Raw genomic sequence first — 19,422 nt, 5'->3', positions numbered from 1 at the left:
TAAATAACTATTAAGAATGTTTTTGTCTTTTAATTTAATTTTCATTCTGTACATATGTGTAGGCGCACAGCACCATGGTGCATGTGGAGACCAGAGGATAACTCTTCAAGAGTCAGCTCTCTCCTTTCATCACGTGGATCTCAGTCATTAAACTCAGGCTTGGTGGCTATCTACCCAGTCCCTAATTATTAAAGTTAATTTACAGATACGGGGTTAACATCGAAACAAAAGCCCCTTACACCCTCCCTAAACTTAATTATAGTCCTGTGCTGCTCTAAGAAAATTTTAAGTTTAGTAGCATTAAATTAAAGAAGAAGGCTCCCTGGTAACATACACTAAACACAGAGCTTAGCTGGCAACAGATGTTCTACACTGTTGTTTCTTCACTAGGAAAACAGACAGAACTCTAGGTAATCTAATCCTATTCGGATTCCCCATGTACACATGAGCAGAAATAAATATGACTGGGAACTGTGACTTCAATGGTGAATAAATGATCTTTACTATACTTAAATTCTGGAACTTACTCGAAACTCAGCAACTATCTTAGATTTGAGAGCAGCTTTTGGATTCGTGGATGCTGTTGAATGAAAAAAAAAATCAATAAGAATACAACACAAAGACTTGACCAAATCTAGGAAAATCTGAGATGTAGAAGTAAGGGTGTACTCTGCAAACATACAGCAGCCATGCACACATAAATCACAATATAATCCTGCAGCAAAATAATTGGCTATGAAATTTAAATACTCCTAAACATAACCAATAGAAAAATAAACTATTTAGATAAGTCTAACAACTTACCTCCAAAAGACTTGTTAAGTCCCAGAATTAATGATTTGGAGACACTGAGGTAGACACATGAAGCACCTCCCTCTAGTCTCATCAAGTGTAAGGAAATCTCAGTATCTCAATGTAAGAGTGTCCAGGAACAAGACATCCAATTAATCCTGAGCACTGGCTGAAGAAAATTATTTATCAACTTCCATCTGGCTAAGTTTAGATTTTTTTTTTTAGCTGACTCAGTTCATAGCAACAAAAGATCTAAATGCATTATCACTGCACTTGAACTTTGGTCAGACTGATGGCTTCCGTTGTTCCTAAGCATGCAATGTATGACCAAAAGGATGACAGAGGACTCCCTTAACCATGATGAGTAAGTATCATATGCTTGATGGAGCAAACATCCCAACTCTCTTGTTTCACCTCCCACTTCTCCACTGTCCTCCACCTTGTTCCCTCCAAACCTTCCAGTCTCTCGACAGTCCTCCGTTTGCCCACAACGGTCTATAACATGCAGCATTCCTCTCCCTTGATATCATGCTGGGTAAATAGGACAAACACAACAGTAGCTCCAGATAGAGAATGAGTTTCTGGCCAAAATTGGAGGCCCATGTCTAATCTGGTAGAGTGTATCCCCAAATCTGAAGGCTTTCATGGCTCCCAGAGAAATGCTTCTTAATGCCTAGTCTCCTCTTCAGCTTTGTGGTGTAAACCAGCCGCCTCTAACTCCGCACATCTCTGAATGTGGAAATTAGCCTGGTACTATCAAGCTTTTTTTTCTTCTTTCAATCCCCCAACTACTCTTGAATCTTCGCTCAAACCCTTTTTCTGCATTTCCTCTGTTTAACAGTAGTTTTTAAAAGAAGTAACTTCATGCTGGCTTGATTAGTCTAAGACTGGGAACCTCCCAGGCCTAGAAACACAGGCTTGCCCATGGTTTATGCCAGGTACGGTGTCAAACGGTCTACAGTTTCTTCTGCTCCAAAAGGAGGAGGTAATTTTATATTAGTTGAGATTTTGTTCCTTACTTTGTGATTTCTTCCACTGCTTATTCGGTTGTTTGTTCAGATTTTCTTTCAGCTGCTTCTGAGTTTTGAAAGTGGTACCTGGAAAACATTGCAGTTTTTGCAGTCTGGCATTATGGGAAGCTGTTCTGTCTGTCCACTTCAGTGCCAAAGATGTAGCAAGAAAAAGGTAATCCAAGACTGTGTAGTTTCTTTCATTTTTTTCTTTTATTTTTATAAAAACAAAAATAGACAATACCCACCAAATCTAAGAAGCTATTAAATAAATGTAATTTCTACAATTAATGAAATCTCCAGTTCTGAAAGAGAATAAGGCAGAGGCTAAAAATAAGTTTCTTTTGAATAGAACACAAACGTGTATGCAGGATTCAACAGCTTCTTAGAAGGTGTTCTTTTAAAAGCCAATTTCTAGTGAAATGATGATCACAGCAATAATTACCATGAACTTCTATTTGGTGGTTTAATAACATAAATCTTATATATAAGAACTAATTTACTTAACACACACATACACACACAAACACACAAAGAATAGATATATAATTATTGCAAAATGAAATCAAATGGAACTTAGAGACTATACAATTATGTTCACCACCAAACAACTTAAAGATGCGAAACCATGCCCAAACTTCCCCAACAGAAGGACAGAACAGTATTTACCAAACATAATCAATGAATAGTAATATTTAATGAGAGCAAACACAGGAAAATAACCAGATGACTATCATCATTTAACATATTTACTGTTTTTAGTCAGCAGAAACAAAGGTCCAACTACCTATCCCAACCAATTTAATTAAGTCCAGATAGTCATATTTTTATGTATTTAATTTTAAACAAATCAGGCCAGATTCCTTTACCACTTTAGTATTATACAACAGGACTGGACCTGTGGATACAGACAGAATTGCAAAGACTGACTTTTAGGGAAAAAAAGGCACTTACTTAAAGCTTCTCTCAATGCCACAATCATGTCTTCTGGGTACACATTTCTATCTTCCCAGATTTTAAAGATTCGCTCTATTGACTTAGAGACGGATGGATCCCTAAAAGAAAAGTAAAATATACAAATACTGAGCTAGAGATGGCTCAGTAGTTAACAGCATTGCCTGCTCTTCCAAAGATCCTGAGTTCAATTCCCAACAAACATATGGTAGCTCACAACCATCCATAATGAGATCTGGTGCCCTCTTCTGGCCTGCAGACATACATACAGGCAGAATACTGTATAAACTGACAAACTAACAAGCCAGGCAGTGATGATGGTGCAGGTACTCTGTGATTTTGAGAGCAACCTGGGCTACAGAGTTAAGTACCAGGACAGGCTCCAAAGCTATACAGAGAAACTCTGTCTAAAAAAAAAACTAATTAATTAATTATTTAAAATATATAAAAATATTGATATATCCTCAAACTAGAAATCTGTGAATAAAGTTACCAACAATTTAGTATCTAGCAAATTTCTTGTGTTATTTTTTTAGTTTTGTTATTTATTTTATTTTAAAAAAAGAAAACAAACTATCTTTTTCATTTTACATAGCAATCCCAGTTCCCATCCCATCCCCTCCCTTTTCTCCCTTCCCCCATCCACTCCCCAGAGAGGGTAAGGCACATTGCTTTGGGGAAGGTCCTTTTTAATTCTGAGAAAAGATCTACTATTCACTGCACTTTATGTGCTTTGTCTGCATGCACACACATGGGTCACGATATCTCTGAGTTAGAGCAACGGATGGTTGTGAGTCCCATGTGGATGCTGGGAACCAAACCTGGGTCCTCTGGAAGGACCAGCAAGTACTCTTTACTGACCCAATCCTCCAGCCATATGTATACCTTTAAATATTTATTTCTACATTACTTATTGCTAAAGAAAATTACCTTATTCAAAACTTTATCAATGACAAAAATGAGGCTACAGATATATAGTAAACATTGTGATGCTTGTAAGATACACGTAGTGTGTATACTCACGCAGACACTGGTCAGCCTACACACGTAGTGTGTATACTCACGCAGACACTGGTCAGCCCACACATGTATTGTGTATACTCACGCAGACACTGGTCAGCCCACACATGTAGTGTGTATACTCATACAGACACTGGTCAGCCCACACACGTAGTGTGTATACTCATACAGACACTGGTCAGCCCACACATGTAGTGTGTATACTCATACAGACACTGGTCAGCCCACACACGTAGTGTATATTCACACAGACACTTAAATGGAGAGGGAAAAAATGGTATTTATTTATCTTTGTTTTTTTGAGACAGGGTCTCACTCTGTATCCTTGGCTGGCCTGTAATTCAATATGTAGACCAGGCCCTGAACTCAGAGCCACCTCTGCCTCTCAAATGCAGGGATATAAAAGCATATACCACTATGTTCGGTATAAAAAGAAATTTAAGCCAGGCATTGGAAACCCACACCTTTAACCCCAGCAATGGGGGGAAAGGCAGGTGGTTCTCCGTGAATTTGAGGCCAGCTTAGTCTACATAGTGATTCCCAGAACAGTCAGGGCTACACAAAGAAACCCTGCCTTTAAAAAAGCAAAACAAGGGGCTGGAGAGATGGCTCGGTAGTTAAGAGCACTGGCTGCTCTTCCAGAGGTCCTGAGTTCAATTCCCAGCAACCACATGGTCGCTCACAACCATCTGTAATGAGATCTGGCGCCCTCTTCTGGTGTGTGGGTAGACATGGAGGCAGAATGTTGTATACATAATAAATAAATCTTAAAAAAAAAAAAGCAAAACAAGAAAACAACCTCTCACCAAAAGAAAAAAAAATAAAAAACAATTTTTTTAAAGGAGGAGATTGTTCAAAAAAGCAAAAGTCGATGGCATTATCGTGGGGTAGTCTTTATAACCCCGGCATATGGGAGGCTGAGGCAGAAGAATCATGAGTTTGAAGTCATGTTAATTACAGTGAGAAACACACCTTAAAAAAGAGATATGGCTCAGAGGTTAAGAGCACTGGCTGCTCTTCCAAAGGTCCTGAGTTCAATTCCCAGCAACCACATGGTGGCTCACAACCATCTGTAATGAGTTCTGGTGCCCTCCTCTGGCCTGAAGGCATACATACAGGAAGAACCCTGTATACATAATTAATAAATAAGTCTTAAAAAGAAAAAAAATAACAAGGGAGAGCAAGGATGATGACTGGGACCCACAGGGTGAAATGAAGAATTAACTCCTGAAAGTTGTCCTCTGACGGCCACATGCACGCTGTGGCATAAATACACACATACATAAATACATAAATGTGAAGATAAATCAAAAACAAAACAAACAGTGCTGGAGAGAAGACTAAGTAGTTTAAAACACTTATTGCTCTTGCAAAGGACCTGGTTTGGTTCTTTTCACCCGCATGGAGCTTACAACAGTCTGTAATTCCAGTCTGAGGATCTGGTGACCTCTTCTGGCCTCTACTAGCACTAGGGGTGTGTATGTATACACGCGCATGCGCACGCACGTGCACACAAAGCATTCATATACACATATAAACTTTAACAAAGCTAAGAACTGAGAGGAAGCAGAGTGACAGAGCACTGGCTTACCAAGTGTCCATACAGAAGGCCCTGACTTCCATCCTTAGCACCAAAACAAAACAGAACAAGAAACCCAAAATAATTGTACTAGGATATAAATACTGGGTTTGTCTTCCTTTTAAAGTTTATTGAAGGGGCTGGTGAGATGGCTCAGTGGTTAAGAGCTCTGACTGCTCCTCCAGAGGACCTGGGTTCAATTCCCAGCACACACATGGCAGCTCACAGCTGTCTGTAGCTCCAGTTCAAGAGAATCTGACATTGTCATACCAATGTGCATGAAATAAAGTTGTTGGGTTTTTAAAAATAAATAAATAAAAATAAAAAAATAAAGTTTACTGAAAAATAAGCATTAATCAACTCCACACTACAACACATGTTCACATACCGCCGTATGTGATCACATACCGCCGTACATGCAAGCAAAATATACATACATATATATGCCTATAACATTAGCAACTAGGATGCTGATCTCCAGTTAAAAGCTAGGCTAGAGTATATATGTAGCAAGACTATGCCTTTTAAAACAAAATGTTTATAAAACACTAACTCTGATATTTTCTAGGGGGTTATTAACTGGAACAAACAAATGATACTTCCATTTTCTCTACACACACACACACACACACACACACACACACACACACACACATATTTGTTTTGTTTGGTTTTTAGAGACAGGGTTTTTCTGTGTAACTTTGGCACCTGTCCTGGAACTTGCTCTGTAGACCAGGCTGGCTTTGAATTTACAGAGATCTACCTGCCTCTGCCTCCCGAGGATTAAAGGCGTGCACCAGCAATACCCGGCTTTCTCCTATTTTTACGCTGAGATTCTTTCATCGTTTAAAAAAAAAAAATCTGTAAGTTGAAGAACACTAAAAATTAAATTACAAATGAGTACAGAGAGAGAGAGATGAAGAATTGGATTCCCCCCCCCTTTGTTTTTTTTTTTTTTTTGCTTTTTTTAGATAAGGTCTCACTGAATAGCCCCAATGGCCTCAAATTCAAGAAATCTGACTGAATCTGCTCCCCAGATGCTGGGGTTAAAGAAAGTGCCACTACTCCTGGCCATGAACAAAATATTTTATTTGGATCTTGAAATATGCACAATTATTCAAGTTCTTCCTTATAAGTAGGAAAGAAAAGAAAAATTTTAAATTTTCTTAAATCCCAAAGTACAGTAAAGATTTACTTACTTCACTAGAGCAGCTGCTTCGGGAAGCACATCAGCAAATGATTCGCGGAATATGATTGCATTTTTCCTCTTACAATTCTGTATGACATCATTGGCAAGATAAAAGAGATTCAAACGGTGGGGATATGTAGCTGGAGATGAAAGACAATAAAAAAAAGTTTTTATACTTAGTGAAACTTGTTCCAAATATATTGTTTGCAAACAGCTAACTTTTTAAATTACATTTCATTATCTTAAGCTTATGAGTGTTTTGCCTGCTTGTAGGTATATCACAAACCATGCAGTGCCCATGGAGACCAGAAGAGGGATCAAAGCAGTCAGTGCTCCTAACCTCTAAGCATCTCTCCAGCCCCAGTTAACTGTTTTCATATGGACTAATTATATGAATGGAATAACAAATAAACAATTAACTAATGGATTAACTTATCAAATGTACTAAAACCAAAACCCTAAACCATATGAGGTTAAATTTCTGCTCAAGGTACTCTTCAAGTAGACCACCTCACTCTGTAGATGTTTGGCACTAAAGGAAAAAAAATCCTTTAGTGGCTTTAGAGACACTAAGACAAAACTGTTTCTCCAATTATTTGTGAAGACACAAAGGGGGGGGGAGTTGAATAAACTCAACTTGTTACAAAAATACCAAACACAACACTGAATTCTAATCACATATCAACCGTGTAAATAATGTTTAATAGTATATTATACAGAGCCGGGCGGTGGTGGCGCACGCCTTTAATCCCAGCACTCGGGAGGCAGAGGCAGGCGGATCTCTGTGAGTTCGAGACCAGCCTGGTCTACAAGAGCTAGTTCCAGGACAGGCTCCAAAACCACAGAGAAACCCTGTCTCGAAAAACCACAAAAAAAAAAAAAAGTATATTATACACAAATCTCTAAATCAACCAATCTAAACACCACTCACATTAACACCTAAAAGTCCAAGTCTTCCCGTTTACTGGTTATTTTCATTTTCTGAGTGTTCTGGGGATAATTTGACTTCATATATACAAGCTTTTCCAAGGCTCAGCATACCTAAGGTTCACTGTTACATGCTGGGCAATTCCAATTCCAATATTCACATAGATGATCTGTGTTTCTACAGTTCCACGGGTTTTTCAATCTCAAATTCAGTAACTTCTAAGATCTCTCCCATATTGCTTTCTCTTCAGATAATCTCCTACTCTTATTACACTGGTTCACAATTTCATCAGACATCAGTTCATTTTCCAACTCCTCGGTCTCTTTTAGGATTCACTAATTTCTATTAATTCGAGAATATTTGATAATTATTTAAGTTACTCCTATTAAATCCCTCATTTTCTCTTTCTTCTCTACCTAATTTAGTTTTCTAGAATATGCATTCAAAAAAGTCCAAAATTAGGATTAGTCTAAATGAATGCTTTTACTGTACCATTCTTTGCTATTTTTAAAAAATTAGATTAGCTGGGTGGCAGTGGGTGGCACACACCTTTAATCCCAGCACTCAGGAGGCAGAGGCAGGCGGATCTCTCTGAGTTCCAGGGCAGCCTGATCCACAGAGCGAGTTGCGGGACAGGTTCTAAAGCTACACAGAGAAACTGTCTCGAAAACAAACAAAAAAATTAGACTTATTAAGCCAGGCAGTGATGTGCACGCCTTTAATCCCAGCACTTGAGAGGCAGAGACAGGTGAGTTCGAGGCCAACCTGGTCTACAGAGTGAGTTCTAGGGCAGGCTCCAAAGCTACAGAGAAACCCTGTCTTGGGGGAAAAAAATGTTTTGGACCTGTATGTATACACATGTGTACCATCCCCTTCTTTTCTGTTCTCTCTCTCCCTCCCCGTTTTTTCTTTTGAGACAAGGTATGGTGGTTTGAAAAAGAATGGCCCCTACAGGATCATATTATTTGAATGCTTAGTCACTAGGGAATAGAAATGTTTGATAGGATTTTTTTCCCCCAAATCACTATGGAGAAGTTGAAAGGGCTTAATAACAATAAAAATAAAAATGAGGGTTATTCATTTTGTTTGAGATAGAGTCTCATATGGTCCAAACAGGCCTCAATATATTATTTAAATAATATATTATTATTAACCTCCTGCCTCTCTAATATGAACCTCCCTCACACTGGAATTACAGATGTGTACCCCCCTGCCCATGAGGAGCTGGGGATCAAATGCAGGGCTTTGTGAAGCACCCTAAGCAAGCACTATCAAATGAGCTACATTCCCAACCATTGGATTGCTGATTTAAATGTGGCAATATCAAAATAAAGCTGTTAGCCTGGTAGCAGAACAACTGGGCAAATTTTAGCATGATAATATCACTACTTTATGTCTACCCTGGTGAGGGGCAAAACTAAGAGATGGCTCAGCATCTAAGGGCAAGTGCTCCTCTTTAGAAGACCAAGGTTCACGACTGCTTGTGACTACAATGGATCTCTTACAACCACACTTTGAATAGCGCTGGCATGTGGTGTATACATATTCAGGCACTTCCACACACACAGTAAATAAATAAGCAAATATTTAAAAAGAAAAAGAGGTTAAGTGAGGGCAGGAGAGATGGTTCCTTGGTTAAGCGATTGGCTGTTCTTCCAGAGGACCAGAATTAGATTCCCAGCACCCACACAGCAGCTCACACAGACCAAGGGGATCTGATGCCCTAATCTGGTTTCTGTAGACACTAACATGGTACATAGATAGACATACATGCAGGCAAAACATCCAATTAAACAGAAATATGGGTCATAGAAAAATACTAATAAAGAAATGGAAAAACAAGTATCTTTACAAAGATAAAGAGACAGAACAGCCCATCAAAATCCCAGCAAAATTCTTCAAAGACCTCGAAAATGGTACTCAATTTCATTTGGAAAAGCAAAAAACCCTGGATAGACAAAACAATCCTGGGCAATAAAAGAACTTCTGGAGGCATCACAATCCCTGACTTTTAACTATACTACAGAGCTACAGTACTGAAAACAGCCTGGTATTGACATAAGAACAGACAGGAGGACCAATGGAACCGAATAAAAGAACCGGATATCAATCCACACATCTTCGAACACCTGATCTTTGATAAAGAAGCAAAAAATAGCAAATGGAAAAAAGAAAGCATATTTAACAAGTGGTGCTGGCACAACTGGATACCAACATGTAGAAGAATGAAAATGGACAATGTGCATGCCTGGTGCCCCCAGAGGCCAAAAGAGGGCAATTAGACAGTTGTGAACTCCTATGTGAGTGTAGGAACTGAACCCAGGTCCTCTGGAAGAGCAGTCAGTACTTTTAACCACTGAGCCACCCCTCCTCCACCCCTGAGAAGGGTTTCTCTGTAGCTTTGGAACCACCACCACCACCACCACCACCACCACCACCACCAGCAGCAGCAGCAGCAGCAGCAGCAGCAGGTCTGGTAATTGTACTCTGTAAGCTATGCTTTCTTGGAACTCAGAGATCCTCCTTCCTCTGACTTCAGAGTGCTGGGATTAAATATATGAACCACCATACCAGGCCTCTCAGGATGCTTTTCATTCAAAATATAATCCTCTTGACCTATAATATGTTATACAGTAATTAATCCACCTGAATTTTTAAAAAATTCCACTATTGGAATGGTTGTTGTTATAGTGAATGTCTAAGCCTAGCACTCGGGAGGCAGAGGCCAGCGGATCTAAGTTCGAGGCCAGTCTGGTCTAAAGTGAGTTCCGGGACAGCCAAGGCTACATAGAGAAACCCTCTCTCGAATCCCCTACCCCCAAAACAATCCGCTAAAGATAGGCAGTGGTGACACCTGCCTTCAATCCCAGTGCTCAGAAGGCAGAGGCAGGTGAATTTCTGTGTTTAAGAACAGTCAGGGCTACACAGAGAAACCTTGTCTCACAAAAGAAAACACTAAGCACAAATTTAGTGTTAATTTGGATCTATACTCATAATTACTAGCGTATGTGCTCAGCATTGTATTTGCTTGTTTATGCCTTCATCAAAGATGATTTACCTTCCTTCACCCAAAGAAATAGTCTTTAAAAATTATTAGCTGGGGCTGAATAGATAGCTCAGTGGTTAAGGGCACTTGTTGCTTTTGTAAAAGACTGAAATTTGGTTCCAAGAACCCACTTGACTGTTAACTCCAGATGCCCAGATTCTGACACCATTTCTGGACTCCTTGAGCATTAGCATATATGCACATGCCCAAGCACATGAACACACATGCTTAAAAAATAAATCGGGTCTCAGTGATTAAGAGCATGTTTCATTCTCAGCACTCACATGGCAGCTCATAATTATAACTCCAGTTCTTGGGGATCTGATCTCCCACTCTGAACTCTGTGATCACAAGGCATACATGCAGTGCACAGACATACATGCAGGCAAAACACTCATACACATAAAATTAAATCTTTTGAAAATAAAAAAAAATTTAAAAACTATTAAAAAAACAAATACCATTATTTCTTAAACTAAAGACCAGGTAGGCCCTCTTGTCCAGCTGTATGACCCTTCCAAACATGGCTCTCCTCATTAATACAATAGGGTACTAATATTAGTTTCTATCTGCTCAAAGTAGTTGTCAAGAATATGTGATACACACTCGGGAGGCAGAGGCAGGCGGATCTCTGTGAGTTTGAGGCCAGCCTGGTCTACAGAGCAAGTTCCAGGACAGGCTCCAAAGCCACAGAGAAACCCTGTGCAGAAAAACCAAAAAAAAAAAAAAAAAAAAAAAAGAAAGAATATGTGACACAAAACATCCAGCATCTAGTACATGAGCTAAAAGTATGAACTAACAGTATGTTTCTGAGTACCGTGTGTGTGTGTGTGTATAATATACCCATATATATGGGTATAACTACACAATTCTTCTCAGGCGACCTATGGACGCCAAAGCCAAGTAGTTCAAACCTGCTCTCGTTATCTGTTATTTCCAAATTCCCAGCCACCAAAGATGTAGAGAACTCATCTTCTAAATGTTCCTCTAAATTATAACCACAACATTCAACTGCCAAGTTCTGCTTTCTAAATACTTCTAGGTATTTCTCCTTCTCTTGTTTCTTTATTTATTTATTATATATGCTGTTTTCTGCCTATATGTGTGTCTGCAGGCCAGAAGAAGGCACCAGATCTCACTATGGATGGTTGTGAGCCACCATGTAGTTGCTGGGAATTGAACTCAGAACCTCTGGAAGTGCAGTCAGTGCTCTTAACCTCTGGCCATCTCTCCAACCCCTCTCCTTCTGTTTTTTGTTGTTGTTTTTTTCGAGACAGGGTTTCTCTGTAGCTTTGGAGTCTGTCCTGGAACTAGTTCTTATAGACCAGGCTGGTCTCAAACTCAAGAGATTCCCCCCTGCCTCTGCCTCCCGAGTGCTGGGATTAAAGGCGTGCGCCACCACCGCCCGGCTCCTCTGTTTTAATCCAAACTTTTTTGGTCAGATTATGTAATAGCCTTCTAACATTTCTTTCACTGTATGTCACTATGTAGTTCAGGTTGGCCTTGAACTCACTATTATATTTAGTAACTAATATCAGTTTCAGATACTGCAGTTTGTGGTTCTCTTTTATTTGAGACAGGGATCTATGTAGCCAGGCTGCTCTTAAACTATGTAATCAAGGCTAGCCTTCAACTTCTTATCCTACTGCCTCCATTGCCAAGTGCTGTGCTACACAGACCAGGGGTACCTCTGGCTTCACAAAATACACTAATGTTGGTAGAAAATAGAAGCCGCTTCCCATCCTTCACTGACTCACTGTCCAGCTCAGACTGCCCGTAACTTGGTATGTAGCTTAGGCTGGCTCTGATCTTGCTTTGACTCCCCTGGTGCTGGGACTACAGGTATACACCAAGTTTCATTACTTTCTTGATTTTTTTTAAATAATAGAGCTTCACCAAGTAGCCCTAGCTGGCCTCAAACTCAGAAATCCACCTGCCTCTGCCACCACACCAAGCTTCTTTCTTAATGTCATCTATCCCTAATCTCACTTTCACTACAAATCCTATCCTTGCCACCCACCTGGGAAACTCCCCTAACTCACTCCTCTCTATTGTGATCAGCTTTTCACCTTCAAGAGTGATGGACATGTAGAGCCTTTGCCCAAGATTACAGTGCCCTGGGTTCAATTCCCAGCACCCTCTTCATATCTCACAGAAAAAGGACCTAACGAGAAAGAAGGCAAGATATCATGATTGAGGCAATCTTTCCTAAATTAGCCAAGAGCAAAATTAGAAGTTCCGTCTACTTTTTCTCCCCCCCCCCCCTTTTTGGAGACACAGGCTCATATAGGTTGTCCCAATTTACTACAAAGCCAGGAATGACCCTGAATTCTTCTGCCTCCACTTAAATAAAGTTTAGCTATTTTGAAGTGCTGACCAAACAAATGGTTCTAAAAGAACTACTTAAATGTGGCCAAAATACTGAAATCCAATGCAGCCACATACAGTACACATAGTAACTACAAAGGTGCTTCAGGCAAAGACTAAAGTCAGATGCAAAGCCTACAACAGCTAATGACTAATCTTAAATGTAATTCTTTTTTAAATTATTTTCTGTGTATGGGTGTTTTACATGTATGTATGTATGTATATGTGTATGTGTGTGTATGTATGTATGTATGTATGTATGTATGTATGTATGTATGTATGTGTTACATGTGTGTGTATGGTGCTCAAGGCCAGAAGAGGGTGTGAGATTCCCAGAACTGAAGTTACAGAGAGTTCTGAGGCCATGTGGATGGTGGGTCCTCTGAAGGAACATCACGGGCTCTTAACTGCTGAGCCATCACTCCAGTCCCAGCAGATAATGTATTTTGCAATGATAGTCTATGTTTGCTGCTATATTTTTACAAACTCAGGTTTTTATTTAGATGGCCTAGAATATGATCACTGATGATATATTAAATTCAGGGATTTGGCACTGCATACCTGTCATCTCAGCACTGGCTGATGCAGATCAGGGGGATCATTGTGAGTTCAAAACTAGCCTGTATAAATAGTGAGTTCTAGGTTAGTTGAGACCCTTTCTCAACACAAAAACCAAACAAAGCTTTAGGACGGCCTTGGCTACATTAGGACCCTGCCTCAGAAATACACACACAGGAAGCAAGTCTTTCACCGTAATTTGACACTGTGTGTACCTCTGACTCTCTGACACCTGCTCACAGGATGCCTTCTTTCACCTGCTTCCCATTTCTGGAGCCGTGCACACAGATACGGTTACTTTGTGCTCTGCCATTGAGGTATCCTAGAAATTTCTGTGTAACCAAGTTTCCCAACATATGTGCTCTGAAACAACAATCACATGAAGAAGTGGATTCACCGGGCAGGTGGTATACACCTGTAATCCACTTAGAAAGTGGAGACACAAGCATCAGGAGCCGGAGGCTATTCTTAACCACATCCTGAGGGACTCCACGGTCAAATAAGTATAGAAAATGCTAACTACCCTACTCTCCAACCTCAAGGGAGTTCAGGAAACATTTATTAATGGTAATTAAAGTTTCACAGCATAAAAGTAGATTTAACAATAATTTGGTAGCACCTTATTTGTTTGTTTGTTTATTTGAGAAAAGGTTCTTTAAGTAACAGCCCTGGCTGTTCTGGAACTCACTCTGTAGACTAGAACTCACAGCGATCCTCTGCCTCCCGAGTGCTGATTTAAAGGCTTGAGCCACCACCGCCCACCTGAATGCATTTTTTAAAAGATTTATTTTATTTATTATGTACACAGTGTTCTGGGAACTGGAACTCGTTACAGATGGGCATGAGCCATGATATGGTTGCTGGGAATTAAACACAGGATCTCCAGAAGAGCAGTCAGTGCTCTTAATCTCTGAGCCATCTCTCCAGTCCAAGAATGCCATTTTTAAAGTGAAGTGCTAGTTGGGCAGTGGTGGCACACACCTTTAATCCCAGCACTCAGGAGGCAGGGGCAGGTGGGTTTCTTTGAGTTTTTTTGAGGCCAGCCTGGTCTACACAAGAGCTTGTTCCAGGACAGGCTCCAAAGTGACGGAGAAATCCTGTCTCGAAAAACACTAAAAAATAAAAAACAGGGCGGCGGTGGCGCACACCTGTAATCCCAGCACTCGGGAGGCAGAGGCAGGCGGATCTCTGTGAGTTCGAGGCCAGCCTGGTCTACCAAGGGAGTTCCAGGACAGGCTCCAAAGCTACAGAGAAACCCTGTCTCGAAAAACCAAAAAAAAAAAAAATAAAAAAATAAAAAAAAATTAAAAAAATAAAAAAAAAATAAAAAACAAAAATAAATAAAAAGCCATTCTTGGACTGGAGAGATGACTCATACTGGATGCTATGCTAGAGGTCCTGATCTCAATTCCCAGCAATCATATGGTGACTGGAAACCATCTATGAGATCTGGCGCCCTCTAATGGTGTGCAGACATATGTTGGTAGAACACTGTATACATAATAAACAAACAAATAAATAATTTTTTTAAGAGATGGCATCCTTGGGTTGTAGAGACTCCTCTGAAGTTAAGAGCTCCAGTTCTTAGGGCTCTGGAAACTTTTTCCTGGTCTCCATACATATTCCTCAAATAGGATGCATAAACATACATGTAAGAAAATCACCTATACAAATAAAATAAGGGCCAAAAATGACATTCTTAACATCACCGTATTTTGGGAAATGTATGATCATGAATCTTCAGTACTATTTTTGTCACTACTTTACTGTATTTTATGCACTCTTATGCTCATGCATATGGTGCAAACTATAGTCTGAGAAACCTAAGATGAGAGATATAAATTATTTAAATCTAATAATAAATAGAAATAAATTATTTTATTTTATTCAACTCTAGAGATTGGACCTAGGGTATGGCACACGCTGATGGGCTTGAGTCCCATCCCTAGTTCTAGAAGTCTATAACCTAGTTGGTCCTCTGAGACATTGTGTGAGTTCACATGCTCTTCCCTGGCCTGCTATCAGGATTTTACTTGCCCAGGCTAATCTTAAAGCCCTTGTCTCAAACTGATCCACTGTTCCAGGACAGGCTCCGAAGCTACACAGAAACACTGTCTCGAAAGACAAATTTCAAATAACTTAATAGTTTGGAAATTTTTTGCTCTGAGATAATGTGCTTCTAACTCTAACAGTCTGTAAAATAGTAATTATATCAATGGCAACACTTTATGCTTTTTGGCAAAATAAACTGACAAACTTGAGACTTCACACATTATAAAAAAAAAAAAAACTAAATTTGGGAGATTGCTCAGTTGGTAAAAGTACAGCAATGGAGGAAGGAGGCTCTCCAGGGCTCGCTGGCAAGACAACCCAGTACCAGGCCAAGGCCAGTGAGTGTGGCTGTGGGTGTTCACACAGATTCAAGGAAAACACAGTGGCACCTCAGGGATGATTTCAGCCGTTTCCAACCACAGAGTGGATTCATCTCTATCGGAGGCTGTGGGAGGAGTTACGGCAGGTGACAACTAGTGTTCAGATGTCAACCCACCAACAAATGATTCTCTGATGGAGAAGATTCCTGTCTAGGCAGGGCCTATAGGATCACCGACTCTGGAAACTGTTGCTCCTGTCTGCAATTACACGTTTGCTAAAGCAGCTATGGTGTCTCCAATACCTGTACTGTGGTGTATAATTTCATATGATATGTATGTGTAATCTCATGTTTGCATCTCAATCAGGAAAATGACTTTTCATTAAACATTATAATTTTGATATATAAAAAATATATTAGAATATGCTTCATAACTACATCTATTGACCCACAAGGACTGGAAGACACTTAAAAACCTGCTTTGTTCTTTTTATTCAAACTACACACAACTAGCTCATTTTTACCTCAGAGCCAGTTCAAACTAGACTGAATGTTTTTGTAAATAAATTCTGTAAGTTAAAAGCTTCATAGATATGCACAAGGTCAGAGTTACGGAAGTCTAACCAAGGTTATTAACACAAAGCAACCTAAAAAATCATGTCAAGGAGCTCAGCGGTTAAGAGCACTGCCTGCTCTTCCGAAGGTCCTGAGTTCAATTCCCAGCAACGACATGGTAGCTCACGACCATCTATGATGAGATCTTGAGCCCTCTTCTGGCCTGAAGGCATACAAGTAGACAGAACACTTTATATACTAGATAGATAGATAGATAGATAGATAGATAGATAGATAGATAGATAGATAGATAGATAGATAGATATAGATAGATAGATAAATCTTTTAAAAAAATTTAAAAAAAATCATGTCGATTCTTCACTTGCCAAGTCTGGTTGATAAACACCTATGTCTTGCAGCTTGTCTCACCGGGTACTGTGCGCCCCCCCCCCCCATCAGTCTCAGCCTCTGGTCAGTCTTACGCCAGAAACCTTAAAACCTTGCTTTGTCACAGTAAATGGCTCTGTCCTTATAATATACCAAAAACTGTGTTAGGACCGATGAGATGTAACTCTTGTAACTTTTTTTTTCTTATTGCCTCAAGTCTCTTATAAAAAATGTATTTAGGGAGCTGGAGAGATGGCTCAGAGGTTAAGAACATTGCCTGCTCTTCCAAAGGTCCTGAATTCAATTCCCAGCAACCACATGGTGGCTCACAACCATCTGTAATGGGGTCTGGTGCCCTCTTCTGGCCTTCAGGCATATACACAGACAGAATATTGTATACATAATAAATATTTTAAAAAATGTATTTAGGGGTGCTGGAGAGATGGCTCAATGGTTAAGAGCACTGACTGTTCTTCCAGAGGTCCTGAGTTCAATTCCCAGCAACCACACGGTGGCTCACAACTGTCTATAATGAGATCTGGTGCCCTCTTCTGGTCAGCAAGCATACAGACAGAACACTGTATACATGATAAATAAATAAATCTCTTAAAAATGTATTTAAGCTAGGTGAACAAAGAAACAGGAGAAAATTAGAACAAAAAAAATGAAACAAAAAACTAAAAAGAATTAAAACTTAGAAAAAAATTAGAGAACAAAAGAAAAAAGACAGAAAAATAAAGAACATGACCCAAACAACATATGTATAAATTTATTCTGTACCCCTCAGATAGAAAAACCTTAAGTTCAATTTCGCTACACTGTGAAGTTTTTCTTCAAAACCTGGAGGTAAACCGGGCGATGGTGGCGCACGCCTTTAATCCCAGCACTCGGGAGGCAGAGGCAGGCGGATCTCTGTGAGTTCGAGACCAACCTGGTCTACAAAGCTAGTTCCAGGACAGGCTCCAAAGCCACAGAGAAACCCTGTCTCGAAAAAACAAAAAACAAAAAACAAAAAAAAACAAAACCTGGAGGTAGCCTCGAGAGCTGGTCTGTCAACCTACTAATAATATTAAGGACCGCTTTCCCTTCTATTCAGGGCTTCTTTATTGTTCTTACACCTTAGCAAGTTGATTTCCATGTCCCCAAAACATTTTAATTAAGCCTCAAAAGGGATAATGCCAAATGAAAATTCTCGATCAGAATACTGCAGTTTTCCAAGTTTTTTCTAACCAGATTTTGCATAGGTTTTAAGAAGCAAACATGATTCAACATATGTTAAACAGAAGGCCCTGAGGACAAAATGCAGCTTAAGGCATTCAGGAGCCAGCTGCAGCTGTGTAGGGGTAAGCCCTGACAAGTGAGAGATCCTGTCTAAAAAAAAAAGATGGGGTCCTCAGCAGTTAAGGGCAGTGTTGCTCTTGCAGAGGACTTGATTGCTGGCACCTACATGGTGGTTCACAATATGTGACTCCAGTTCCAGAAGCTCTGACATCTGTGGGCACATCAAGCACAGAGTAGACATACAGACATGGAGGCAAAGAACTCAAACACAAAAACTAAAAGAATAAATCTTTTTTTTTTTAAAGATTTATTTATTTATGTATACAACATTCTGCCTCCATGTATGCACGCCAGAAGAGGGCGCCAGGTCTTATTACAGATGGTTGTAAGCCACCATGTGGTTGCTGGGAATTGAACTCGGGACCTCTGGAAGAGCAACCAGTGCTCTTAACCACTGAGCCATCTCTCCAGCCCTAAAAGAATAAATCTTAAAAAATAAATAAAATAAATACCACCAAGGATGCTCTCTGGATGAAGGCTACCTAGTACACCCATTCATATGAATACACACACACACACGTTAGTTGATCTGGATACAATGGTGCACATCTGTAATCCCAGTACTAGGGAAGCCAAGGCAGAGGAAATACTAACAGTTTTTTTTACTAACATGAGCTACATACATTAACTCCTCGTCTCAAAACCAAAAGACAGAAGGAAGCAGCAGCAGTTTGCCCCACATGTTGCTAGGTCTTGTGTTCAATTCCTAGTGCTACAAAAGTAAGTACATAAAAATAAAAATAAAGAGGGAGCAAGGTGGCTCAACAGATGCCGCAAAGCCTGATGACAGTTCTAACCCTGGAACCCATGTGATGGAAGGAAAGAGCCAAATCCTGCAAGGTGTCCTCTAACCTCCAGATAAATGCCGTAGCATGGGTGCACTCATACGTGCAACACAAACACAGTGCAGCACACACACACACACACACACACACGCACACACACACAATAAGTAAGTAACTGGAGGCATTCTGAACACTGGCTCAGACGGTCTTCTCACCCTTCATCAATAACGCTTCTTTCAGCAACAGACACCTACAACTGGTAAAACACAGAACATAAGAAGCTGTAGGCTGCCAAACCAACACATCTACCACACAACTTCCACACCTAAGGCACAAGGAATATCATGAAAGAGAGGGTAAAAGATTTAAGAGCCAGAGGCACAGGACACCTATTGCTAAATTGTGTACCTTAGGAATGGCAGGGAAAATAAACCAATAAAACCTCAAAAAAATGGTTGCCTGAACAAGATCAGCATGACAACAGTCAGTATGCTAACTTGGACAGCAAAATTTCCCTAGGGTCCTTACCCTAGAAAAAAC

The 19,422-nt window shown here is 40.0% G+C and overlaps 1 protein-coding gene across 3 annotated transcripts in view; it reads right to left on the bottom strand.

The window, feature by feature from the left end:
* The window catches only part of Rprd2 (regulation of nuclear pre-mRNA domain containing 2), a 58,112-nt gene that overhangs the window by 24,957 nt on the left and 13,733 nt on the right, over positions 1 to 19,422 (bottom strand). For 2 of the 3 annotated variants that reach the window (XM_013349851.2, XM_005356960.3), the window contains exons 2-4: positions 6,555 to 6,684; positions 2,757 to 2,857; positions 528 to 580 (exon numbers count right to left, since the gene is read on the bottom strand). In XM_013349851.2, the coding sequence (XP_013205305.1) occupies positions 528 to 580; positions 2,757 to 2,857; positions 6,555 to 6,684 (284 nt within the window). Of the gene's footprint in view, positions 1 to 527; positions 581 to 1,811; positions 1,890 to 2,756; positions 2,858 to 6,554; positions 6,685 to 19,422 lie in introns of all 3 variants that reach the window. The other variant, XM_005356959.3, reaches the window with a different exon arrangement.

Source organism: Microtus ochrogaster, chromosome 21, assembly GCF_000317375.1.
Source record: "Microtus ochrogaster isolate Prairie Vole_2 chromosome 21, MicOch1.0, whole genome shotgun sequence".
Lineage (NCBI taxonomy): Eukaryota > Metazoa > Chordata > Mammalia > Rodentia > Cricetidae > Microtus > Microtus ochrogaster.
This window is presented reverse-complemented; position numbering and strand designations above follow the sequence as displayed.